General features: G+C 44.1%; 2 protein-coding genes across 4 annotated transcripts; both read right to left on the reverse strand.

The window, feature by feature from the left end:
• Positions 1-545: 545 nt before the first annotated feature.
• LOC308580444 (vomeronasal type-2 receptor 26-like) lies at positions 546-13,223 on the reverse strand. Its single transcript, XM_081182096.1, has 6 exons — positions 12,969-13,223; positions 11,356-12,770; positions 9,723-10,517; positions 6,983-7,210; positions 5,072-5,198; positions 546-2,686 (listed from the first exon to the last, which is right to left on the reverse strand). The coding sequence occupies exons 2-6, from the start codon at positions 11,671-11,673 to the stop codon at positions 1,785-1,787; spliced, it is 2,370 nt and encodes a 789-aa protein (XP_081038222.1). The 5' UTR covers positions 11,674-12,770; positions 12,969-13,223; the 3' UTR covers positions 546-1,784.
• Positions 13,224-21,602: 8,379 nt separating this feature from the next.
• On the reverse strand, positions 21,603-25,674 carry LOC308580853 (uncharacterized protein). Of its 3 annotated transcripts, XM_081183085.1 has the most exons (3): positions 25,485-25,674; positions 23,439-23,501; positions 21,603-22,880 (listed from the first exon to the last, which is right to left on the reverse strand). In XM_081183085.1, the coding sequence occupies exons 1-3, from the start codon at positions 25,582-25,584 to the stop codon at positions 21,652-21,654; spliced, it is 1,392 nt and encodes a 463-aa protein (XP_081039211.1). In that variant the 5' UTR covers positions 25,585-25,674; the 3' UTR covers positions 21,603-21,651. The 3 variants fall into 3 exon arrangements, with proteins under 3 accessions (XP_081039211.1, XP_081039213.1, XP_081039212.1); XM_081183087.1 differs by lacking the exon at positions 23,439-23,501; XM_081183086.1 differs by lacking the exon at positions 23,439-23,501 and having other exon boundaries at positions 21,603-22,883.
• Between the last annotated feature and the right edge of the window lie 634 nt (positions 25,675-26,308).

Here is a 26,308-nt window from a genome sequence, read left to right on the forward strand (position 1 = left end):
AGTTGGAATAGACCACAAGGGCCATCGAGTGCAACCCCCTGCCAAGCAGGAAACACCATCAGAGCACTCCTGACATATGGTTGTCAAGCCTCTGCTTAAAGACCTCCAAAGTAGGAGACTCCACCACACTCCTTGGCAGCAAATTCCACTGTCGAACAGCTCTTACTGTCAGGAAGTTCTTCCTAATGTTTAGGTGGAATCTTCTTTCTTGTAGTTTGGATCCATTGCTCCGTGTCCGCTTCTCTGGAGCAGCAGAAAACAACCTTTCTCCCTCCTCTATGTGGCATCCTTTTATATATTTGAACATGGCTATCATATCACCCCTTAACCTCCTCTTCTCCAGGCTAAACATGCCCAGCTCCCTTAGCCGTTCCTCATAAGGCATTGTTTCCAGGCCTTTGACCATTTTGGTTGCCCTCCTCTGGACACGTTCCAGTTTGTCAGTGTCCTTCTTGAACTGTGGTGCCCAGAACTGGACACAGTACTCTAGGTGAGGTCTGACCAGAGCAGAATACAGTGGCACTATTACTTCCCTTGATCTTCAATGGGAGCATTCTACAAGTGGGGAGCCACAACTGAAAAGGCCCTGTGGCTTGTCGCAAACCTCCCTCAGCAGAAGCAACTGAAGGACAAGCTCATGCAACTACTAAAAGGTCCTGGTAGGTGCAAGTAATCCAGACCATGAAGAGAGGATCACGGCATCCGATGAGACTCACCCGTGAAGGCCTCACAAATATGTGGGTGGAATGATTATTCACAATTCATATAGGTAATTTGACTGATGGTCAACAGAATGCTGCAGTTTTCTGGATTCTAGCCAGCCAGCCAGAAAACTGGATGGTTAAATAGTGCTGTAGGTTTATAGCATAGATAGGTCCTCAGTATGGTTTAATTTTCTTCAGTAGGCGTTTCACTGGCCACAACCTTGGACAACTTCTGTTTTGTAATTTTTATATATGTTTGCAAGCAGAGTTGTTCATGTCCCAATAATCACTTTCATTTGGTTGTCACGAGGGGTGTTGGGCTTTTTGTCTCCTGCATTTGGCCAACTCCAGCAGCATCCTGCATCTTACAAGGTTTCTGTGTTCTCTTGTGACCTGGGCATCAGCGCAACCTGATGCCTGCATCTGCCCCAGCTGCAACAAAACACGTCTCTCCTGTATTGGTCTCTGCAGCCACAGCAGGCGCTGTAACTCTCCAATGGTTTGGCTTCACTCCCGTTGCCCATTGCCTTTACTCACAAGGCAAGTGGGTTGGGGGGTTTTGCTACTGGGCTGGATATTAATCATGAAAATTTAAGAGGATAGCTACTTCTGGTTAAATTATTGTTTAAGATAAAAAGAAACAGGATACGGTTTATTTGGTATATCTGAAATTTCAGGTGTTTTAAGCTAATGTGCAACTCATTGAAATTAATGAGTGTGACTAAGTTACATCTGTTAATTTCAATGAGTAAACTCTGAGTAAAGCTTAATTGAATATCACCAGATAATCTCTCTTCTTTTTGCTATACAACAGATAGATAGATAGATAGATAGATAGATAGATAGATAGATAGATAGATAGACAGACAGACAGACAGACAGACAGTATGGCTTCAGAAGGAAATTAAGCAAATAGTCACTGCTAGTCATGATAACTATGTTCTACAGAAGCAGTATGTCTGACTATCCATGCTGGTTCTCAATGTGAATATCATTTTGGCATCTTTATCTGTTTATCTTTCTTGAAACAAAGATTCAATGACAGTTCATTTATAGAAAAAAAATACAAAATCAGATGCCTTATTTCATTTTTGTGGTCAGATGCTCCTTCATGTTCAGATCAGGTCTCAATATAATGATGTAGCACTTGGGAAGGAAGATGCAGCCCAGAAGCCCAGCACTGGAGGCCAACATAGAGAAGACCTGCACGGCTACCATGTATTTTCCCTTGGTGCTCAGGTAGGTGGGAACAAAGGACACCCAAACACTGCAGAAGACCAGCATGCTGAAGGTGATCAGCTTGGCCTCATTGAAGGCCCCAGGCAGCTTCCTGGCTAAGAAAGCCACCACGAAGCAGATAGCAGCCAGGAAGCCCATGTAGCCAAGGGCACCATAAAACATGGCCACAGACCCTTCATTGCATTGCAGGATAATCTCTCGGGGCTGGGAGTGCATGTCAGACTCTGGGAATGGGGGAGAGGTACTTAGCCAGGTCGTGCAGATGAGAACTTGGACACTGGAACAGGAAATGACAACAGCGTTGGCCAGACTTTTCCCCAGCCATCTCCTCACCTTGTTCCCTGGCTTTGTGGCCAGGAAGGCCAGCACCACAGTGATGGTTTTGGCCAACACAGAAGAGACAGCAACAGAGAAGATGATGCTGAAGGCTGTTTGTCGGAGAAGGCAGGTTGCTCTTCTTGGCCGGCCGATGAAGAGGAAGGAGGACAAAAAGGAAAGCAGGAGGGAGATGAGGAGAATGTAGGAGAGGTCCCGGTTGTTGGCTTTGACAATAGGAGTTTCTTTGTACTTAATGAAGATTCCTAAAATAAATCCTGTGGTAAAGGTCAAGTATATTGCAACAGAAGCCAAGAGAATCCCCAAATATTTGTTGAAGGATAGGAAGGTGATAATCTTGGGCACACATTGATCTTGATCCTTGTTTGGATACTGATCTTCTGAACATTCAGTGCAGTGGTTTGCATCTGAAAAGAGCAAGTGACTTCAATCTCCCAAACACATACTTTATGTCACATCAGTTATCAATCGCTCTCTCTTTCAGAGCATGTCTAATAAAGATGTCTGTTGCTAAGGAAACTGTTGCTGGGGAAGACCTTTTTCTGGGACAAAGCTTGTTGCTAGGTGAAAAATTATACAAGGATCATTTCAAGTCTATTTTTAGACAACACTTAACAGCACGTGCTGGTTCTTCTATTTGGGGAGGGAGCACTGGCTACCAATTATTTCCCAGGCTTAATTCAAAGTGCTAGTTTTGACCTATAAAGCCTTAAACAGCTCAGGACCACAATACCTCAAGGACTGCCTCTTTCCATATGAACCTACCCTATCATCATCTGAGCCCCTTCTTCGTGTGCCTCCTCAAGAGGTGCGGAGGGTGGCAACACGAGAACGGGCCTTCTCTGCAGTGGCTCCCCATCTGTGGAATGCTCTCCTCAGGGAGATTCGCCTGGCGCCTTCATGATACACCTTTAGGGGCCAGGCAAAAACATTCCTCTTTAACCAGGCCTTTGCCTGACCCGATCTACATACCCACGTACCTACGGGACCGCCTCTCCTGGTATGCCCCACGGAGGACCTGAAGGTCCACAAATGACAACATTTTGGAGGTCCCAAGTCGCAAGGTGGTTAGATTGGTCTCAACTAGAGCCAGGGCCTTTTCAGTACTGGCCCCAACTTGGTGGAACGCTCTGTCACAAGAGACCAGGGCCCTGCGGGACTTGACATCTTTCCGCAAGGCCTGTGAGACAGAGCTGTTCTGCCTGGCCTTTGGTTTGGACTCCGTCTGAACCTTATGTTCCCTCCCCCCTTATGGTTTTGATGAGGCTGCATTTTAAATTGCATTTTAACCTGTATTTTAAATTGGTTTTTTCCCCTATTATGTTTTTACTGTAATTTTACTGTTGTTAGCCGCCCTGAGCCTGGCTCTGGCCGGGGAGGGCGGGGTATAAATAAATATTATTATTATTATTATTATTATTATTATTATTATTATTATTATTATTATTATTATTAATATATTATTTGTACCCCGCCCATCTGGCTGGGTTTCCCCAGCCACTCTGGGCAGCTTGCAACAAAGATGAAAGATACACTAAAATGTCACATATTAAAAACTTCGCTGAACAGGGCTGCCTTCAGATGTCTTCTGAATGTCAGGTAGATGTTTATCGCTTTGACATCTGATGGGAGGGCGTTCCACAGGGCGGGCGCCACTACCGAGAAGGCCCTCTTGGTAAATATTATTATTATTATTATTATTATTATTATTATTATTATTATTATTATCATCATCATCATCATCATCATCATCATCATTATCATACCCTTTTTTGAATGCTGCCTCTTTTGGGGGCTGGAGGGGGGGTTGTTGGGTTGTTACTTTGATGTGTGTGGTCTTTTGTGTGAACTGCCCTGAGACCTTCGGGTATAGGGCAGTATAGAAATTAAATAATAAAATAATAAAAACTACACAAGGATCATTTCAAGTCTGTTTTTAGACAACACTGACAGTTAGCACATGCTGGTTCTGCTTATTTGGGGAGTGAGGGCCATAGTTCAGTGGCCTGGTATCCACTCTGCATGAAGAAAGGCCCCAATTCAGTCCTCAGCATCTCCACACGTGGCTTGGAGAGCAGTTGTCAGTCAGTACGCAGCAAGATGGGCCAATGATCTGATATACTGGAAGGCAGCTTCTTACATACGTTTTCCTCTGCAATCCCCCCTTACCTTCCATATATATATTTGTGTGTATATATATATACACACACACACACACACAATTTCAACATAACAAATTATCAAAACATTATTTTCCCCCTTTCCCCCCCTCCCACCTCCCCAACAAACCCTTCCTCCTCCCCCCAAGACTTCCCTCAGCTCCTCTCTGATTTCTCAACTCATGTTGTTCTCTGCATATTGTAAAATTGTATGCATCCTTGTATTATCTATCTAATTTGTTGACCCTCACTAAATTTGTGAATGTTTATTCAAAACCTGCCAATGAGTCCAGTTCATTTTGTTGTCTTTTTAAGTAATTTGTAAAAAGTTCTTGTCCTACAATCCCTAACAAAAATGCTTCTGGTTGTTGTTGTTGTTTTTTACAAATGCCATTTAAAACATTTTCTTCAACTCATTATATATCATTTCCCAATTTTTTTAAAAATTTTAATTTCTCTGCATTCCCACCACATATGGTCAAAGGTCCCTTCCTTTTCTTCACATTTCCAACATATATTTGATCCAGTTTTATACATTTTTGCTATCTGTACTGGTGTTACATACCATCTATACGTCATTTTCATGTAGTTTTCTTTCAAAAGAGAACAATCTGTAAATAATCCCCTCTTTACCTTCTTGAGCGGAGATGGTCCCTTCAGGACACAGAGCACATGCATAGCAGCAAACCGGCTTCCCTTCTTGAATCACTTTGACGTACCCAGGAGGGCAGCTTCTGCTGCACCTTGAAGGGGGCAGCGGCTGACCATAAAGAGAAGGAACATCGAGGGGGAAATGTTTGGGGTGTGCTGGAAAGCTACAAAACTGAGTCAGAGACTTGGAAACCAAACCCCTCTGCTTCCAGGCCTGCTTTCATGAGCAAATGGCGGTGACTTGTCCCTTCTTTTAACCGTGTCTATTTAGCACCATCCCCAGAATCGTTGATAGGTAACATTTAGCCCTATGGTTTGTTTTTGGGTCCCGCTTCCTTAATCCTGTATTATTTTATTCACATAATATGCATTCTTTACAACAAACAACTCCAAAATAAACAGGCAACTCCAAAATAAAAGCATATGCAACAAAACCGTAAGTCTCGTGTTTTCATTTACACTGATCTCCTCTCTGATACCTTTACTTGCTATTTCTTCCTGCTTTCCTTATAGAATCTTTATAAAAAATTAAATCTCTTAAATCCTATACCAATCTTTAACAATTTCAATTAATCCCTTCACCTCCCTCCCCCACAGCCCAGTACTTCCCTCCACCCATGTGTGATCTTCTTTGCCTACTATTATTTTTAGTTACAGATAGGTAGCCGTGTTGGTCTGCCATAGTCAAAATAAAAAAATTCCTTCCAGTAGCACCTTAAAGACCAACTAAGTTAGTTCTTGGTATGAGCTTTCGTGTGCATCTGAAGAAGTGTGCATGCACACGAAAGCTCATACCAAGAACTAACTTAGTTGGTCTTTAAGGTGCTACTGGAAGGATTTTTTTTATTTTTACTATTATTTTTGTTATTGTTGCGTTATTCACTTTATTTGTTATTCCATCCTTAATATATTATTATTCTATCTCCTTGCACCTTTTAGCTAAAACTGTCTAAATTGTTTCTTTAATTGTTTAACCACATCAGTTAACAAACATAGATACATATGCTATAATGTTATTGTTTTAGTTAAATAAATTGTTATTAAGGAAATGATTATTTTTCCCCCTTCCAATAAATTACAGCAGAATGTTGTCCAAATACAAACAGTTAACTTATTAAACTTCACAATAATTTCATAACTGTCTATGTATTTCTAATAGTATAACCAAATCAGTAATTTTTATATAACTGTATAAACTACTCTGAAAATTTATTATTCCAAAAATGAAACCTTCATCTGGTTGTAAATATTAAGATTATACCAGCAAGAATGAGTTTTTCTGTAAAAAAAAAAAAAAAAGATTTAAATCAAGTGTTACTGACTAGTGATTTAAATAGTGATTTAAATCATGATTTAGATCAATTTGATTTAAATCAAATCCACCCTGCAACAGGGCATAAAACCCAGTATTTTGTAGAACATTGGTGGAGGGTGTCAGTAGCATAATGTTGCCATCAAGGTACCTATAATGTGTCTAAGGATGAGACGACCCCTGATCTTTACTTCTGTAGAGTGATGGTGTCACAAGGTGTCATTGCAAATAAGAGACAGTGTTCTGATGGCATGTAGTACATGTAGTTAAGGGGCAAAGAAACCTTCCCAAACATATTTTATACAGTACAGTGGTACCTCAGGTTACATACGCTTCAGGTTACATAAGCTTCAGGTTACACACTCCGCTAACCCAGAAATAGTGCTTCAGGTTAAGAACTTTGCTTCAGGATAAGAACAGAAATCGGGCTCCAGGATCGCGGCGGCAACAGGAGGCGCCATTAGCTAAAGTGGTGCTTCAGGTTAAGAAAAGTTTCAGGTTAAGAACGGACCTCCGGAACAAATTAAGTAACCCGAGGTACCACTGTAATCTATATTTCTAAATTCTATGGCTTTCCTCACCCGGTTAAGCCCCCTCAACCACATGGCCGCATCTTCATCAACACTGAAACTTTTGTCTGGGAATGCCTGTCGCTCTAGACTCCCAATTCTCTGTGAAGCTACTGAAGTATTGGGCCACACAACCCAGTTCAAAATATCGAAATTGGCTGACAGTTCCCCGTCTCCATCCAAATACACTCCATCCAGGGAAGTATTGTAAGATCCAAAGCTTCTCAAAAAATGGTGAAACTAGAATGACAGAGAGAAGTGAGTGTCCTATCCTTCTGGAATTGTACTCCATCTTTAGTTTTGCTTATAGGCATCTATTAAAACAACAACCCACGGTCCATTTTTGAATCCCTACATTCTGCATTGGCATTTTGGGAAAGGCTGACATTCAAATCAATGGCACCTATGGGTGTTTACTAATACTTCCTATGATGCCCATTAAATATCTCTGTAAATATCCCCACAAAAGTTTACACAAGACTCTTCCTGTTTGTACAGGCCAGGCCTCTCTTATGCAGAACATTAATGCTTAAACTTGCCAACACTTCATTGGGTGCCAAGAGGGGACACTGTCAGGGACCGTGCTGAGGGCTGCACTGAGGGGGAATGGTGGGAGCCTCCCCCCCCCCGCTCCTGATCAGGATTCCAAATGTTCCCAGGAGCAGGAGGACAGTATAGATTTGAAACAGTGGTTTGCAGAGGGCATAGTTCAGAAGGCAGAAGCTGGGAAGTACTGGATGGGGAATAGCTAGAAGGAGAAGCTGGTTGGACAGTGTTCTCGAAGCTACAAACATGAGCCTGACCAAACTGCGGGAGGCAGTGGAAGACAGGAGTGCCTGGCGTGCTCTGGTCCATGGGGTCACGAAGAGTCGGACACGACTAAACGACTAAACAACAACAAGGGGGAGAAGCACTGGGCGAGAGAGAGTTAACAGGATCACTTTCTCTAGAAAGCGTTCATCCACTCAGCCCAAGGACAAGAAGAGCTGATAAGGTGGCAGCACAGAAAGCACAGTGGTTGAGGGATCAGGTTACAAGATGTGGTAGTGACATGGGTGACTAGGGAGGAAGTGGGTAGAAACCTTAATTGGGAGCACCTTCATTCCTAGGAAATGGATTCTTTGTTCTCTTGCTGTGATCATTACAGCTTCTAACTGGTAAGAAGACTCCCCTTCCTTTGTTCTGCTTATCTACTGCCAAAGTGGGGAGGAAGTCAATTCCCTGAAGCCTGACAAACACCCAGCTTCCCTTATATTATGAACAGAGGAAAGGTGTAAAGAGCCTTTGCCTATGAGTGAGCATGGTGGTGATGTGACATAGGTACCATTCTCCACAATGATGAGGTAATTGATAGGGCATACCCAAAGGGCAGGACTATAGTTACACAGAGGGAGGTTTGGTTGAACATTAGGAGGTGAACATTAGGAGGAGCTTAAGAGAGAGGTCTGAAAGATTATTACTCTCTCATAGCAGAGTTAGCACATGGTGATAGCTGCAAGCATATTAAAACATGGTTAGATTTACATCTGCCCCCACCCACCTTTAAACAAATCCCCACACAAAAACCTAGAACAGAATAAATCACAGAGACTTAGCTTTGCAATTAGGTGGATATTTTACTCCTAGGGTTTCTTGAAGCTACAAGAAATGACTACTGGCAGTAAAATGAAGATGAGAAAGGTTCCAAACAACTAAAAGGAAAGCACGTTGTTTCCTGCCAGATGGGTGGGGTATAAATAATAAATTTATTATTCATTATTATTCCTTACAAACGGATCATGCAATACTTGGGTTAGCAAAGATGTGGGCTATAAAATCTCATTTTAGAGAGATTCCATCCATTTACAGGTAGCCATGTCCACATGGCTCCTTCTGGATCCAGGAAGCACAAAGACAAAAGAGACTGAGAAAGGGGGAAGCAGAGTCTGCTGAGAGCCTGAAAAGCCACACTCACTCTGCTAACGGGCTGAGGGCCCAGGTTAGCCCTGTCATGGACACAAGTGTGAGCCAGTAACTGTATATTACAACTGCTGGCTCTCCCTGTTACGATATGGATACAACGCAGCTGCAGACTGGCAGCTTGGTGAAAACATCACATGATGTGACTAGCTGTGGGAAAGAATCTTCCCGGAAGTTCACAGGCTACTCAAAGCTGTGTTCTGTGTGTAATATGAGACCTTCCTGTTGCGTATGTAAAGGAAGTCTTTGCCACTTGCTTGAAGGAGACTGAACTAAACGGATGTGTTTATTGTAGAGCTGTAATGTCAGAAATAAACAAGATGTAAAGGACTTTCTGACTATTCTTCTTTCCCCTGCGAAGGGGGAGAAGGGGGTGTGCATTTTCCACGCTGGGAAATGTCGCCTATCAAGGTCTGCCTGGACTGTCTGGGATTGCAGCCAGAGTAGATCAACCGGTAAACAGTCCGGGAGTCTGGGAGAGTTGCCAGATTCTCCCGAGGTCTTCAAGGTGAGACTGGACCACCATCTGTGGGGAATGCTCTCAATCTGAGTTTCCTCCAAAGTGCAAGAGTCCTAGGACTTCCGGGGTGGCGCCACCGGCAATGGCGGACTACCTCTGAATTGGAGGGACTAGCTCCGCGGAAAACGGGTCTTCTCCGCTACGGCGAAGCGGGGACCCACTTAAAAATCACAGGCGGTAATATTTTGAAAATCTCAATAAATATCTTTTTTTAAAAAACAAAGTGCATATTGGAGCTATTTTATCGTTTTCAGTGGAGATAAAAGGGCATACCTGCCATGCTTGCAGCTTCTGAAGTCCCAGCTTGCTTCCTTCAACCAACATCACCCACTTGAATCTGGATGAGTATGCAGCATTTAAGGCATGCGCCAGGGCATGGATACTCCTGTAAGCATTGTAGTTGTCTTGGGAGAGAGCTGGCGCGAGCATATCCAGGGGCAATTTCTGTTCACATCTTTCCCGTTCTTTCACAGACAACACATGCTTCTTAAAGAAGCAATGGAACGCCTTCTTCAAGTAAGGAGTGACGTGACTCGGCTTGAAATTGTCATGTTTTGGAATATACTTTGTCTGGATTAAGAAGGAAAAAAACCAATGGCTGTGCTGGAAGAGAAACTTGCTGTCAGACAATGTTGAGGTGAGGTCCCACAAAGCTGTTGTGATCCAAACCTTCCCGTCAATAGGCTGTATAAACAGTTTGAGTATTATATTTATGAGGTATATCCCATTGTAGAAAGAGCGGATTTCTGCATAATAAACAAATACGTTGACTTCTTTCCATGGGAGAGCTGAATCAAGGGTCATTGACAAGTCAGGCACAATCAGTTCTGGGAATCTCTGTGAGACGGCAACACAAATATCATTTGAGGCAAGTATAGGTGTCAAGGCACTCAGGAACTTTTCTCCGTTGTCATTTTCTGGGGCAAAGAGACTGACCCACGTCCATCTGAAATGCAGGAGCAACTTGACAATCCCTGTGTATTGGTATTCATCTTTTGGGAGCATCCGGTAGAAAAAAGGGAACTGAGTTTTATCATTGCGGTCATGGGAGACAAAACTGTAACTAACCTGGTAAGGAACGTAAGAGATGAATGTTTTGCTTTGTTTTCAGGGCAAAGCTCAGAAACCTGTTGAGCTAAACTCACTAATAAACTGAAGAGTGCATGTGATTAGGGTGAACGAATACTTAATATTCATATGCCTGAAGTATACCTGAAGGAGCGTCTCCACCTCCATCGTTCTGCCTGGACACTGAGGTCCAGCGCCGAGGGCCTTCTGGCGGTTTCCTCGCTACTAGAAGCCAAGTTACAGGGAACCAGGAAGGGGGCCTTCTCGGTAGTGGCGCCCGCCCTGTGGAATGCCCTCCCACCAGATGTCAAAGAGAAAAATAACTACCAAACTTTTAGAAGACATCTGAAGGCAGCCCTGTTTAGGGAAGCTTTTAATGTTTAATAGGTTATTGTATTTTAGTGTTCTGTTGGAAGCCGCCTAGAGTGGCTGGGGAAACCCAGCCAGATGGGCAGGGTATAAATATTATTATTGTTATTGTTATTGTTATTACACTGCAAGGATAAGAAGCCAAGATCATCACATCAGACAAAGTGTGGCTGTTTTCTCCCTTGTCCACATATTATCATTTTGGATTTACTCTCATTAGTCCACACTGGTGCATATTTGAGTTGATAAAGAAGACTTAGCAACTCCTGTACCTCAATACTGTGAGGGGAGGGAAATTCAACACAACCTATAAACTGCTAAAATACTATAACACACACACAGAGAGAGAGAGAGAGAGAGAGAGAGAGAGAGAGAGAGAGAGAGAGAGAAAGCGCTAGAGAGGCGAGCAGAAGTTTTATCTCCTTTACAGCCAAGGGCCTTTTAAAGCAAAATGTAACACAATTCACACCTGTGGAATTTTGTAGATGCCCAACATGTTTGAAATATGGACAGATAGCTCAGAGTCGGCCCCTTCAAGGACAGCCAGCAGGTCATTCTGCCTTCCACACCTGTAGTTTGGAATATTTGCATTCCCAGTAGATAATAGGTCTGCCATGGCATCGTATGTGATTCTTGCATTGTAATAGTTCTCAAATATGTTGTAACCCAGGGTGATGTTGGGCAAGATCCTGGGATCCTGGTTGATCTCATGAATGGCAAAAAGGAATGCCAGATTGTCGAGTAAATTTGTTTCCCGTCTTCTGCAAGGAAGAATACACGGCATCATAGTATCACCCTCTATTTAATGAAACTATTCTTTATTCTGCAACTTGAAGGGTATTTCCAGGCGATTGGAAACCTCTTGAGATTTATCTTAGAATGATGCTCATGATCCATTAGAGTCAGAAGCCCTATAGCTTTACATTGGTACGTAATGCCCTTCAATACTTCTTGTGACTGGTAACGTTTTGGGGGTACACATACTGTTTCCATTCCAGTCGCTGCATGTCCTGTCACTTCCTGCTGAAACCCTGTAACGTCCTTGCCGCAAATCGTGCGTGTGTGTGTTGTGTTATTATTTAATCTCACATTTGATGTGCTATATAGTGCAAGGGTGCCCATCGAGATAATAATAATAAATATTAAAGATATGTAATCACTTGAAAGAATCAGTTAGGCCTAGGATTAAATTGGGATTAAATAAATAAATAAGAAAATGTATGATAAGAAAAGTTAGGAAATAGGACAATGACTTTGATATGCTTTTATGAAATAACGATATTGGAAACTGCTATATATAATTTATAAGAAACACAGATGGAAGAGATTTGAGGAAGTCAAGTAATATGTTTATAAAGATGGATTTTGATTAATTAATTAAGTTTTTGTTTATGTGGTGATTTGATGTATTTTATGTTATATTTCTTTTTTCTTTTTCCTTTTTCCGTTTCATTCTTTTTTCTTTATTATTGTTGGTTCTTTCTTCTGTTATGTTTGTGTATGGAAAATAATAAATATTATTGTAAAAAAGAGATAATAATAATGATGATGATGATGATAATTTATTTATTTATACCCTGCCCATCTGGCTGGGTTTCCCCAGCTGCTCTGGGCAGCTCCCAATAGAATATTAAAAACACGATAAATACATCAAACATTAAAAATTTCCCTAAACAGGGCTGCCTTCAGATGTCTTCTAAAAGTCAGATAGTTGTTTACTTTCTTGATATCTGATGGGAGGGCATTCCACAGGGCAGGTGCCACTACCGAGAAGGCCCTCTGCCTGGTTCCCTGTAACATCACTTCTTGCAATGAGGGAACCGCCAGAAGGCCCTTGGAGCTGGACCTCAGTGTCCAGGCAGAACGGTGAGGGTGGAGACGCTCCTTCATAGAATCATAGAATCATAGAGTTGGAATAGACCACAAGGGCCATCGAGTGCAACCCCCTGCCAAGCAGGAAACACCATCAGAGCACTCCTGACATATGGTTGTCAAGCCTCTGCTTAAAGACCTCCAAAGAAGGAGACTCCACCACACTCCTTGGCAGCAAATTCCACTGTCAAACAGCTCTTACTGTCATACCTTCAGGTATGATGGCAATAATGCAACATCATTAAAGGTAAAGGGACCCCTGACCATTAGGTCCAGTCGTGGCCAACTCTGGAGTCGTGGTGCTCATCTCGCTTTACTGGCCGAGGGAGCTGGCATACAGCTTCCGGGTCATGTGGTCAGCATGACTAAGCCACTTCTGGCGAACCAGAGCAGCGCACAGAAACACTGTTTACCTTCTCGCCGGAGCAGTACTTATTTATCTACTTGCACTCTGATGTGCTTTCGAACTGCTAGGTTGGCAGGAGCAGGGACCGAGCAACGGGAGCTCACCACGTCACGGAGATTCGAACTGCTGACCTTCTGATCGACAAGCCCTTAGGCTCTGTGGTTTAATCCCACACAACATCATTAGAGAAGCACTAATACTGTATCAGTGACATGTTGCAGAATGCACCCATTTGGAGGGACCATCAGTGGCAAAGCACAAGTTTTTCCATGCAGAAGGTGCCAGGCTGCGTCCACAGCACTTCCACTTAAAAAGAACTGGGTGGAAGGCGATGTAAAAGATTACAACTGTAGGAGACCCCAAACAGTTTCTGCCAGTGAGAGTAGACTGTCACAGGTGATATAGACCAAGGACTCTTACCTGGTAGAAGGCAGTCCCTACAGCTGCAATCAAAACAGACTCAGGAATATTTTACTAGGCAGTTACATGCAGTTTAACTAAAGACAAACCACTTTAGTCTGTCTTGGATTACATTGTTTGAAAGCCAGAAGTCTTGTTGTTGTTTTTTACTCCTTTATATTAAAATTATCCTGGGGGCGGGGAATAGTCTAATTCTTTTTTTAATCTGTTATCATAGTATACTGTTTAAATAAACCTTGCCAGCTGGTGAAAAAAGCATGGTTGGAACTAGATGATGGTCAAAGGCCTGGAAACGATGCCTTATGAGGAACGGCTAAGGGAGCTGGGCATGTTTAGCCTGGAGAAGAGGAGGTTAAGGGGTGATATGATATCCATGTTCAAATATATAAAAGGATGTCATATAGAGGAGGGAGAAAGGTTGTTTTCTGCTGCTCCAGAGAAGCGGACACGGAGCAATGGATCCAAACTACAAGAAAGAAGATTCCACCTAAAGATTAGGAAGAACTTCCTGACAGTAAGAGCTGTTTGACAGTGGAATTTGCTGCCAAGGAGTGTGGTGGAGTCTCCTACTTTGGAGGTCTTTAAGCAGAGGCTTGACAACCATATGTCAGGAGTGCTCTGATGGTGTTTCCTGCTTGGCAGGGGGTTGGACTCGATGGCCCTTGTGGTCTCTTCCAACTCTATGATTCTATTCTATTCTATGATGTCTGTGAGTGTTTAGAATCATACCTGGTTGGCAAATCAGGGGGAACATCGGGAGAAACTTGGATTTATCAGGGACACCTGTCAGGAAATAGCCATGCTCCCTTCCATCACTGCATTGTTACTTACATTTTAATGTGGATCACAGGAGTCTGGGAGAAATTGCTTGGCTGGACAATAGGATTGACCGTAGATGTGATCCCGCCGATGAGGTGGTCACCTGCTCTGTAATAATTCAAAGGATCGTATTGATCTGTCACTAAATTCAATGGGCATTTTACCTGCAGCACCCCACAGGCTACACAGGGGAGCAGGAGCAGCAGCAATATTGGGGTGGGCATTTTTGCTACAATCGCCCACCTCTCTTTGTCCTGTTCTCTACGAAGAAGTCAAAAGAGACTCACAAGACCAAAGTTGTGGCCAGTGCTAATTCAGATGGAGTCTAGCCGAAGCTTCTGATATTAAATCTGATATTAAACTGCAGTGGCAGCATCCCTGCCTGCCTCAAACCCCAGCCTAAGTTCTTGGAGGTACAGGATATATTTATGCACCATTCTCTGCTATTTTGGTGCAAGAAAATTGCTTCCAATTCTGGTTTCTGTTACCAGCATCAAATGTGACCCTTGGGCTTTGGCAGGAAGAGGAATAAATCACCATGATTTCCGTAATTACGAATTGGAAGAATTACCTGTGTTAAATCTCTGCGGCTCCATACACAGATGCCTGACAGGAGGAAAACATGTTTGTGAAAACTCAGCAGTGAGCTCTAAACTTTTCCACTGTACAATTTTTGGGTGGGGGAGAGCATAGGGAAGTTTAGCAAGAGTTTACTGGAACTGAATGGGGGGCGGGGAATACGGAAAACTAGCCCACCTGTGAAAGATTTTTAAAGAATAAAAATAATAATATAATAAAAATGCTGGTTGACTGCAAAAGGCAGGGGAAGCTAGTCTCAGACAGACACAGAGAGGCAATGAGATGGAGGTTTCCAATATTAGAAGCGCTGGGAAAGGCAGCCGTATATATATTTTTTTCATTGATAACTTGTGCATCCCTAATTTCAACAGTCTTGATGTGTTCTCATTGAGCAGGTATCCTTGTGGAAAGTCCAAAGTTCTGAAAACTTGTGGGGAGGGGCATTTCTGGCACCTTTTTCCCTAGGAAAAAGGGCTGATCGGACCCATAATAAAGCAAAGCTTAAAAGGGTCAGGTTTAGGGCTGCCACCCATCTTGTATAAAACAGGACAAGAAAGAAGATTCCACCTAAACATTAGGAAGAACTTCCTGACAGTAAGAGCTGTTTGACAGTGGAATTTGCTGCCAAGGAGTGTGGTGGAGTCTCCTTCTTTGGAGGTCTTTAAGCAGAGGCTTGACAACCATATGTCAGGAGTGCTCTGATGGTGTTTCCTGCTTGGCAGGGGGTTGGATTCGATGGCCCTTGTGGTCTCTTCCAACTCTATGATTCTATGATTCTAGGATTGTCCCTTAAAGGTAAAGGATACCCTGACCATTAGGTCCAGTCGTGGCCAACTCTGGGGCTGCGGCACTCATCTCGCTTTATTGGCTGAGGGAGCCAGCGTACAGCTTCCGGGTCATGTGGCCAGCATGACTAAGCCGCTTCTGGTGAACCAGAGCAGCGCACAGAAACACCGTTTACCTTTCTGCTGGAGCGGTACCTATTTATCTACTTGCACTTTGACGTGCTTTCGAACTGCTAGGTTGGCAGGAGCAGGGACCGAGCAACGGGAGCTCACCCCATCGTGGAGATTCGAACCACCGACCTTCTGATCGGCAAGCCCTAGGCTCTGTGGTTTAGACCACCAGCGCCACCCGCGTCCCATAACATTGTTAGGTTCCTCTTAAACTAGTTCCTGCAAGCTTTGCAGTCAAGCCGTACCCTTGCATACGTGAGACTCACCTTACCGATAATGGGTCCAGCAGAATTTCTACCTCAGAAGGCACCACGCAAGGGAATTTAGGTTTGGGGACATAAAGCACCCCTGACCAGATAATTCATTCAGCCTTCTCTGGAAGGACATCTCAGAAGACCAGTCCCAAGTAGAGAGAGTGCGGGGATTCGAACTCCCGACCTTCTGATCAGCAAGTCCTAGGCTCTGTGGTTTAACCCACAGCGCCACCCACGTCCCATTTTTATGTAAAATGTTGTGTCCTGTATTGATTCAATACAGGACAGTTTGTCCTGTATTTCCCCTATTTCCGCTCTGCTCCTGTACACTCTTTCTCTCGGCCAAGTTAAGGATCCTCTCCCAATGCCCCCCCCCTCTTTTCTAGGGGGAAGCCACTGCCAGCTTGGCTGGAGAAACTGCCTCTCGCTTCTTTCATTTCCTCCCGCCCCCCTTGCTCCCTCTCAGGTTTAGGCGGCCATCTGCCTGGGCCCTGTCCCTCAGAGGACAACGGGAGACTAAGTCTCTAGAAACAAGCTGTTTTGTGTCAGTGTAGCCCAGAAGCCCCAATCCTGAACAAAGTTGTCTCCAACAACTAGTGTGGTGTAGTGGTTGAGTGGTGGACTCATAATCTGGTGAACCGGGTTCGCTTCCCCACTCCTCCACATGCAGCTGCTGGGTGACGTTGGGCTAGTCACACTTTTCTGAAGTCTCTCAGCCTCACTCACCTCACAGAGTGTTTGTTGTGGGGGAGAAAGGGAAAGGAGAATGTTAGCCGCTTTGAGACTCCTAAGGGTAGTGATAAAGTAGGAGATCTGCATTGGCTCCCAGTACGTTTCCGAGCACAATTCAAAGTGTTGGTGCTGACCTTGAAAGTCCTAAACGGCCTTGGTCCTGTATACCTGAAGGAGCATCTCCACCCCCATCGTTCTGCCCGGACGCTGAGGTCCAGCGCCGACAGCCTTCTGGCGGTTCCCTCATTGCGAGAAGTGAGGTTACAGGGAACCACACAGAGGGCCTTCTCAGTAGTGGCACCCGTCCTGTGGAACGCCCTCCCACCAGATGTGAAGGAAATAAGCAGCTATCCTATCTTTAAAAGACATCTGAAGGCAGCCCTATTTAGGGACGTTTTTAATATTTAATGCTGTATTGTTTTTAACACTCGATTGGGAGCCGCCCAGAGTGGCTGGGGAAACCCAGCCAGATGGGTGGGGTATAAATGAATGAATGAATGAATGTTATTATCAAATCCAAACTCTTCTTCTTCCATGATATTTGACAGAGGAGGGTGGGAGAGAAATAGCCTCCCCCAAGTCTTGCCCTCCCCTTGCTCCCTAATATTTTTTTCTCTCCTTCAGAAACTTAACATGCCAAACAAAGCTCATCCCCTCATCAGAATATGCCTATTTTATTTTTACCTTGGACTGCATGTATTTCTGTACAGTACTGCATATGTGTGAAAGGATCATGTATTTCAGCTCTGGGTAGCAAAGCACAGACAGATGTACAAATTCATGTGCATGCGCCTGCATGTGGCAAATTCCAGAGGGGACATCCGGTTAGGTTGCAATAGGTTGCAATGGATTGCTTTCAAGTCATTTCAACACCTGTGGGCCGGGGCGGGGAGAGAACCTGTATCAGGATTGCATAAGTCCTCTCCTCACTCCTGCATGCAATGTGGCAATTAACAGTGGCTTTTTCAAGATATCCCCATACTGCAATGTGTGTCTGCAATGCCAAAAAAGAAGTAAGTGTGGACCATGCACATCAGGAAATAAAACCTGAGCCAGAGTCTATACTTCTCCCTTCAAGAGAAAGTATGGGGATGCTTCCTATCTCTTGAATCCAAAACTACTGGCTTTGCTTGCTCTCTGTCCCCTGCACAGATGATGAAGAAGAAGAAGAAGAGGAGGAGGAGGAGGAAGAGGAGGAGGAGGAGGAGTTTGGATTTGATATCCCGCTTTATCACTACCCTCAGGAGTCTCAAAGCGGCTAACATTCTCCTTTCCCTTCCTCCCCCACAACAAACACTCTGTGAGGTGAGTGGGGCTGAGAGACTTCACAGAAGTGTGACTGGCCCAAGGTCACCCAGCAGCTGCATGTGGAGGAGCGGAGACGCGAACCCGGTTCCCCAGATTGCAAGACTACCGCTCTTAACCACTACTCCACACTGGCTCTCAGCGAGTGAGACTTGATGAAGAAGAAGAAGAGGAAGAGTTTGGATTTGATATCCCGCTTTATCACTACCCTCAGGAGTCTCAAAGCGGCTAACATTCTCCTTTCCCTTCCTCCCCCACAACAAACACTGTGAGGTGAGTGAGGCTGAGACACTTCAAAGAAGTGTGACTGGCCCAAGGTCACCCAGCAGCTGCAGGTGGAGGAGCGGAGACGCAAACCCAGTTCACCAGATTCTTATCCATTACACCACACTGGCTCTCTAGATCCCTCTAGTCTAGCACTAGACTAGATCCCAGGACTGCTGTGCTGTAGAAATTTAAAAGGGGTTCCTAGACTGAAGGTCTCCCGCCCAGAAACCAAGAAGAAAATAATGGAGTGAAAAGACAGGCCTTTATGGAAATACAAAGGCAGACAGGGACAGCTTCACAAATGAGGATGTGAAGAAGCACATCTAAAGCTATGTTCAATATACACTTCTAGATTACATTCGTGATTTCATTTCACCATCAAAGGATTCCAAGAATCGGTTTCAACCCATGGTCATCATCCTGAACCAAGTATCACATAGCTCTTCCGATCAGCCCTCATCATAATATCATGTCTTTGTTTGTTGAGACACTGATTTTCCTATTCATTAAATGGCTCCCAATATCCTCTTTCATCTACCTAAATAACAATTCAAGATGAATCACAATCATCATGCCTAGCCATGGGCTTTATCAGTGTGCCTAGGCAATGATTCAAAAGAAAATGGAATCAACTAAACGATAGTTTTATGAAATTATTATTTTCTCCATCATTTCTACAGCTCTCAGGGGGAAAGCGCCATTAAACTCCATGGGATCTACATATGAGTAACCATGCAAGGATGGCTCCATCAGCCCCAGCTCTGACCTGCAATGTGAACAGGCGACAGGGTTGTATCAGCCCTTCTGTTGCACCTCCGTACAAGGTGGAAATAGCAGTAACTTCTTTCAAGGTACCTCCATCCTGCAATGTGTGTTTGTAATGCCTTAAAAAGAAAAGTTTGTGTGGCCCATGCTCATCAAGAAATAAAACTTGAGCCTCAAAAGACTCTATGCTGCTCCCATCAACAAAAAAAGTATTGGGATGCTTCGTATCTTTTGGGTCCTGAATCCCAAACCACCAATCAGCTTGCTCTTGAGCTCTCTTACTGTATGCAAAAGTTGTTTTGTTTTTAAAACTTTCCAGCAAACTTTTCCATGGACCGATATTTCGAAAACCCACCTTTAATATCCAGGATCCACACTGTTAAAAAATGGTGTTATCAGTGAGAAATTAATCCCCCGTACTTTCTAAAATTTACTGCTATGGCGGGTGGGGAGAGCACTGGACCTTATGCCAGATAGTATATGCCCCATTCTCAAGAGACAGTGTTCTCACATTTCTTTCCAGTGTGAATTATCTGGTGCTTTCTATAACTCGCATTGTAAGTAAAGCATTTCCCACACACGGTGCATTTATATGGCTTCTCCCCCACGTGGGCTCTCTGGTGGACGACCAAGGTAGACTTGTCAGGATAACATTTCCCACACTCAGGGCACTTATGATTTCTCTCCTCTGTATGGATTAACCGATGTTTCACGAGGTGTGAGTCGCGTTGAAAACATTTTCCACACTCGGTGCATTTATAGGATTTCTCTCCAGTTTTTTACTTCCTTGATATCTGATGGAAAGGCGTTCCACAGGGTGGGCGCCACTACCAAGAAGGCCCTCTGCCTGGTTCCCTGTAACCTCACTTCTCGCAGGGTTGGGAACCGCCAGAAGGCCCCCAGAGCTGAACCAGTGTGTCCGGGCTGAACGATGGGGGTGGAGACACTCCTTCAGGTATACTGGGCTGAGGCCGTTTAAGTCTTGAAAGGTCAGCACCAACACTTTGAATTCTGCTTGGAATTGTACTGGGAGCCAATGGAGGTCTTTCTAGATCGGCGTGATGTGGCTGACCAGCGCAACCAAGGCAGTTTCTGTCCCATGATGAGGCCTGAATCCCAACTGGAATTCCTGCCAAGAAAAAACCAGATAAGGTGTGGCGAGGATCCCGATCCCCCACAGAAGCACCAGATCTGAGTATCCTGACAGTCATCAAATGCTCTTGTGAAAGATTGACACACTTCTCCCGCCTCTCCATTTTATCACTGCAACAACCCTGTGAGGTGGTTTGGACTGAGAAAGGGTGACAGTTGCTCTGATACAGACCGTGTGTAGAGTAGAAAACAATTAGTCTCCACTACAAAGGATGAGTTTCAAAGATTTATTGCAGAAGAGTTTTAAAAGAGTTGAAAATAAAGCTTGCAAAGATACAAAGTAATGCATTGCTCCACTGAGTTCTTGGGTTCCATTTTCTTCAAAAGAGACCACTCGGGTTTCCAGCAATGAGTCATCACTTAGCCCAGGGTTTTCCAAACTTGGTTCTCCAGCTGTTTATGGACTACAACTCCCACCATCCCTAGCTAGCAGGACCAGTGGTCAGGAATGATGGGAGCTGTAGTCCAAAAACAACTGGAGACCCAAGTCTGGGAAACCCTGATTTAGCCGAAACCTTCAAAACAGAAACATCCCACAATTTGTTGCAGACAAACCTATCCTGTCTAATGCAAACTTCCTAAACACATATATTTAATACTGTACATCAGCCAGTATTATTGATCGTGAAACTTACGAAGTTCAAAATGCAAAGCGACACATGATCAGATTAGCTCTTATTTTAAGAAGATGAGGGTTAGCAAATTGATTAAAGTGTGGATTCTGACTAAACATCAGGAAGAGCTTTCTGACGATAAGATCTTTTCAACAGGGGAACAAACTCCTTTGATGGGTTGTGGACTCCCCTTCATTGATTAAAATACTCCAAAGGCCATTCGTTTAGATTTTACTAAATCTCTGCTCCTGTACACTCTTTCTCTTGGAGGTTGGACTAGATGTTCCCTGGGGCCCTTCCCATTCTACAATTTTATGGCTCTATATTTTGTGTGATAAGAGTGAAATGTGAGTGAAAATTGTTCCACATTCCATATATTTAAATTGTTTCTCTTATGTGAATTCCCTGATGAATATGAACATTCCACTTTCACTGAAGCTCTTTCCACACTCTGAGCATTTAAATGGTTTCTTCCCAGTGTGAATTTGTTGATGTGAAGGTGTGATTACTAGCTGAAGCACTTTCCACACTGCACACATTTAAATGCTTTTTCATCCTGTGTGAGTTTGTTGATGTTTTCTAAGTCTTCCTCTTTGACTGAAGCTCTTCCCACACTCCATACATTTAAATTGCTTCTCCCGTGTGAGTTCTCTGGTGTAAAGTAAGGGTTGTCTTCCGTGTGAAGCTCTTCCCACACTCTGTGCATTTAAAGGGTTTCTCCCCTGTGTGAATTCGTAGATGGTTTTTAAGGTTTCCACTTTGATTGAAGCAGCTTCCACACTCGTTACATTTAAATGGTTTCTCTCCTGTGTGAATTCGTAGATGTTTTATATGGGTTCCTCTATCTACGGAAGTCTTTCCACACTCCACACATTTAAACGGTTTTTCTCCTGTGTGAATTCGTAGATGTTTTATATGGGATCCTCTATCTACGGAAGTCTTCCCACACTCCATACATTTAAATGGTTTCTCCCCTGTGTGAGTTTGTTGGTGTGTAGTAAGGGAATGCTTCCTGCTGAAACACTTTCCACACTCCATACATTCATATGGTTTCTCCCCTATGTGAATTTGCTGGTGTGTAGTAAGGTAATACTTCCACCTGAAACTCTTTCCACACTCCATACATTCATATGGTTTCTCCCCTGTGTGAGTTTGCTGGTGTGTAGTAAGGGAATGCTTCCTGCTGAAACACTTTCCACACTCCATACATTCATATGGTTTCTCCCCTGTGTGAGTTCGCTGGTGTGCAGTAAGGTATTGCTTCCACTTGAAACTCTTTCCACACTCCATACATTCATATGGTTTCTCCACTGTGTGAGTTCGCTGGTGTGTAGTAAGGTATTTCTTCCACCTGAAACATTTCCCGCACTCCATACATTTGAATGGCTTCTCCCCTGTGTGAATTATTTGATGTGAACTAAGGGATGTATGATCAATGAAGCACTTTCCGCACTCCAAACATTTAAAAGGCTTCTCCCCTGTGTGAGTGCGTTGATGCTTTGTACAGTTTCCACTTACACTGAAGCACTTTCCGCACTCCAAACATTTAAATGGTTTTTCTCCTGTGTGAATCCGTTGATGTCTTGCATGGCTTGCACGATCAGCAAATGTCTTTCCGCACTCCATACACTGAAATGGCTTCTCCCCTGTGTGAGTTCGCTGGTGTAAAGTAAGGTATTCCTTCCGGCTGAACGACTTTCCACACTCCATACATTCATATGGTTTCTCCCCTGTGTGAGTTCGCTGGTGTAAAGTAAACTTTGTCTTCTGGATGAAGCACTTTCCGCACACCATGCATTTAAATGGTTTCTTCAATGAAATTCCAGGTGAATTCTGACTATTGTTTCCATCACCTGCTTGGGGAGGAAAGAAAATCCTGTTAGGCTTCCAAGGAAGAGGAAGAAGTAACATAACACACATCTGGTGCAAATAGCGCCTCTTATTTCAATATCTCTTATGTTCTCCCTTTTCATGTTCCATTTTTTTAGGAATACACCTAAAATAATGTCAAAATATAGTAATGCCAGGTGTTACAATCTGGGCAGCAAATGAAAACTTTCCTCTTTTCCCTTGCCTGTGCCTAATTAAATCATCTCTGCCTCTTTAAATTGTGTGTGTGGTTGTACTGTTTTGGTTGTTACGATGTTACGTATTTTTCTTCATTAATATTGTAAACCGTGCAGTGATGCTTAGATGAAGGGTGGTATATGAACAATTCTATCTAGACTTGGAAGAGACCCCGAGGGTCCTCTTGTCCAAACTTCTGCAATGCAGCAATCTCGACTTAAGCATCCAACCTCTGCTTAAAAACCTCCAAGGAAGGAGAGACCACCACCTTCAGAGGGTGTCTGTACTACTGTTTAGCTGGATTCCCATTTCTTGTAATCTAAATCCATTGGATCAGGTCCTACCCTCCAGAGATGAAGATAACAAGCTTGCTCCATCTTCACGTGACAGCACTTTAGATAAGATATCTGAAGATAATAATAATAATAATAATTTTTATTTATACCCCGCCCTCCCCAGCCAAGGCTGGGCTCAGGGCAGCTAACAAGCAATAATAAAAATAAGTTGAATAAATACAACTTAAAAACAAAATTAAAATACATTAAAACATTGAAAACATTAAAATATTAAGATGTAGCCTCATCGCAGGTGGAGAAAGGAAAAGAAAAAAGAAAGAGGGGGAGGGAATCAAATTGGCTCCAAGCCAAAGGCCAGGCGGAACAACTCTGTCTTGCAAGCCCTGCGGAAAGAAATCAGATCCTGCAGGGCCCTGATCTCATGAGGCAGAGCGTTCCACCAGGCCAGAGCCAGAGTTGAAAAGGCCCTGGCTCTGATTGAAGCCAATCTAACTTCCTTAGGGCCCGGGACCACTAGGGTGTTGCTATTTATGGACCTTGAGGGTCTCTGTGGGGCATACCGGGAGAGGCAGTCCCATAGGTACGAGGTGTACGAGGTGTACGAGGAAGATGGCATAGCTCTTCCTAGTTTCCTTTCATTCAGGCTTAGCAAACCCAGCTTCCTCAGCTATTCTTCGTAAGGCTTGGTTTCCAGTCGTTTGATCATGTTAAGCTTGTGGTCTACTAAGGCCCTGAGACAGGTACTACTGGCAACCCAGGTGTCCTCCATCTTATATATGTGCAGTTGGTTCTTCTGGCCTCATTGTAGAATCTGATATTCAGTCCCCACTGAAATTCATTTTTGCCCAGTACTCCAATCTGTTATGGTAATATTGAATCTCCCGCTTTGGCATAATCTGCACATTGGATGAGTAGCCATCCCCTCAATTCCTTCATCTAAGTTGTTTATAAAGATGTCGAACAACAACAGACTCAGGACTTTTATTGTTTTTTACCTCTCTTGTACGCCCAAGCTCATTCTTATCTTTCGTCTGCATGATCTTATCCTTGTTACTGCTGGCTACTCATTTATACTCTTCCTTCATGATTTCCCCTTTCTTCCATTTCTTATGCCCGCCTTTCTTAAATTTCAGCTCATCCGAAAGCTCCTTATGCAGCCACATGTGCTTCTTTATGTACCTCCCACTTGTCTTTCTTGTTGGAATAGGATAGGGGTGCAACTGGGGCCGCCAACTGAAGCCACGCCGCTATGGCCACCTGAGCCAGCAATGGATGCAGAAGTCCCACCAAGCAACATGCCTCCTCTTTCAGATGGTGTGTAATCCCATCAAGAGCAGGCAACCTCCCAGCCATCCAGTCTAGGGAACCACCCATTAACTGGGCCTCTGTCTTAGCTGGATTCAGCTTCAGTTTGTTGCCTCTCATCCAGTCTATTACCGAGGCAAGACAATGGTCTAACACACCTGCTGCCTCACCTGTAGATCCAACTGAGAACTAGAGCTGAGTGTCATCAGCATATTGCTGACAACATACTCTAAACCTCTGGGTAACTCCACATAGTGGTATCATATAGATGTTATACAGCATAGGGGATAAAACTGAACCCTGAGGAATCCCACATTGAAGGTTCCACAGGGCTGAAGGATACTCTCCAAGCAACACCCTCTGGAAACAACCTTCCAAGTAAGATAGGAACCACGGCAAAGCGGTGTCACCCACCCCCTAACGCAAACAGCTGCTCTACAAGGATACCATGGTAGATGGAATCGAAAGCCGCTGAAAGGTCAAGAATTAGTAGAAACACAGTTCTGCTGTCTCTTTCCTAACAGAGGTCATCATATACAGGGCAACCAAAGCAGTTTCTGGGCCAAAACCCAATGACAATGGATCTAGAAAATCAGCTTCCTCCAAAACAAGCTGGATCATGTCTGCAACCACGCGGTCAAGAACCTTGCCCAAGAAGGGGAGATCAGCAACTAGCCAGGAGTCCTGCAGTGGAAATAGCACCTAAAATTCAAAAGCCTGGGTGAAGGTTTTCCTCTTCACCATCTATTGATCCATCTATGTCCCCATCTCAATTCCCCTGGAACTCACCAGATGTCTCTGAGGGTCCTGGGAGAAAACGCCCAGAGGTTTTGGGGAGGGATGCAGGAGGCAGTCTGATAAGGTCAACTGTCCATCTTCCTCCTTCCATCCTTGCTAGGTTTGCAGGTTCAGGCGCTTTCGTCCTTCCTGAGGAGCTCGGAAGATGCAGGTTCCTGGGAGGGAGGGAGGAAGAAGCAAAGGGAGCCTCAAAGGCCCTGCAGGGATTCTGCTGCCCAGAATAATAATAATAATAATAATAATAATAATAATAATAATAATTTATTATTTGTACCCCGCCCATCTGGCTGGGTTTCCCCAGCCACTCTGGGCGGCTTCCACAGAAACAAAAAAACACTAAAATATCATATATTAAAAGCTTCCCTGAATAGGGCCGCCTTAAGATGTTTTCTGAATGTCAGGTAGTTGTCCATCACCTTGACATCCGATGGGAGGGCATTCCACAGGGCGGGCGCCACCACCGAAAAGGCCCTCTGCCTGGTTCCCTGTAGCTTCGCTTCTCGCAATGAGGGAACCGCCAGAAGGCCCTCGGCGCTGGACCTCAGTGTCCGGGCAGAACGATGGGGGTGGAGACGCTCCTTCAGGTATACTGGGCCGAAGCCGTTTAGGGCTTTAAAGGTCAACACCAACACTTTGAATTGTGCTCGGAAACGTACTGGGAGCCAATGTAGGTCTTTCAAGACCGGTGTTATGTGGTCTCGGCGGCCGCCCCCAGTCACCAGTCTAGCTGCCGCATTCTGGATTAGTTGTAGTTTCCGAGTCACCTTCAAAGGTAGCCCCACGTAGAGCGCATTGCAGTAGTCCAAGCGGGAGAT

This window comes from Podarcis bocagei (genome assembly GCF_964188305.1).
Source record: "Podarcis bocagei genome assembly, chromosome: 2".
In the NCBI taxonomy this organism is placed as follows: domain Eukaryota; kingdom Metazoa; phylum Chordata; class Lepidosauria; order Squamata; family Lacertidae; genus Podarcis; species Podarcis bocagei.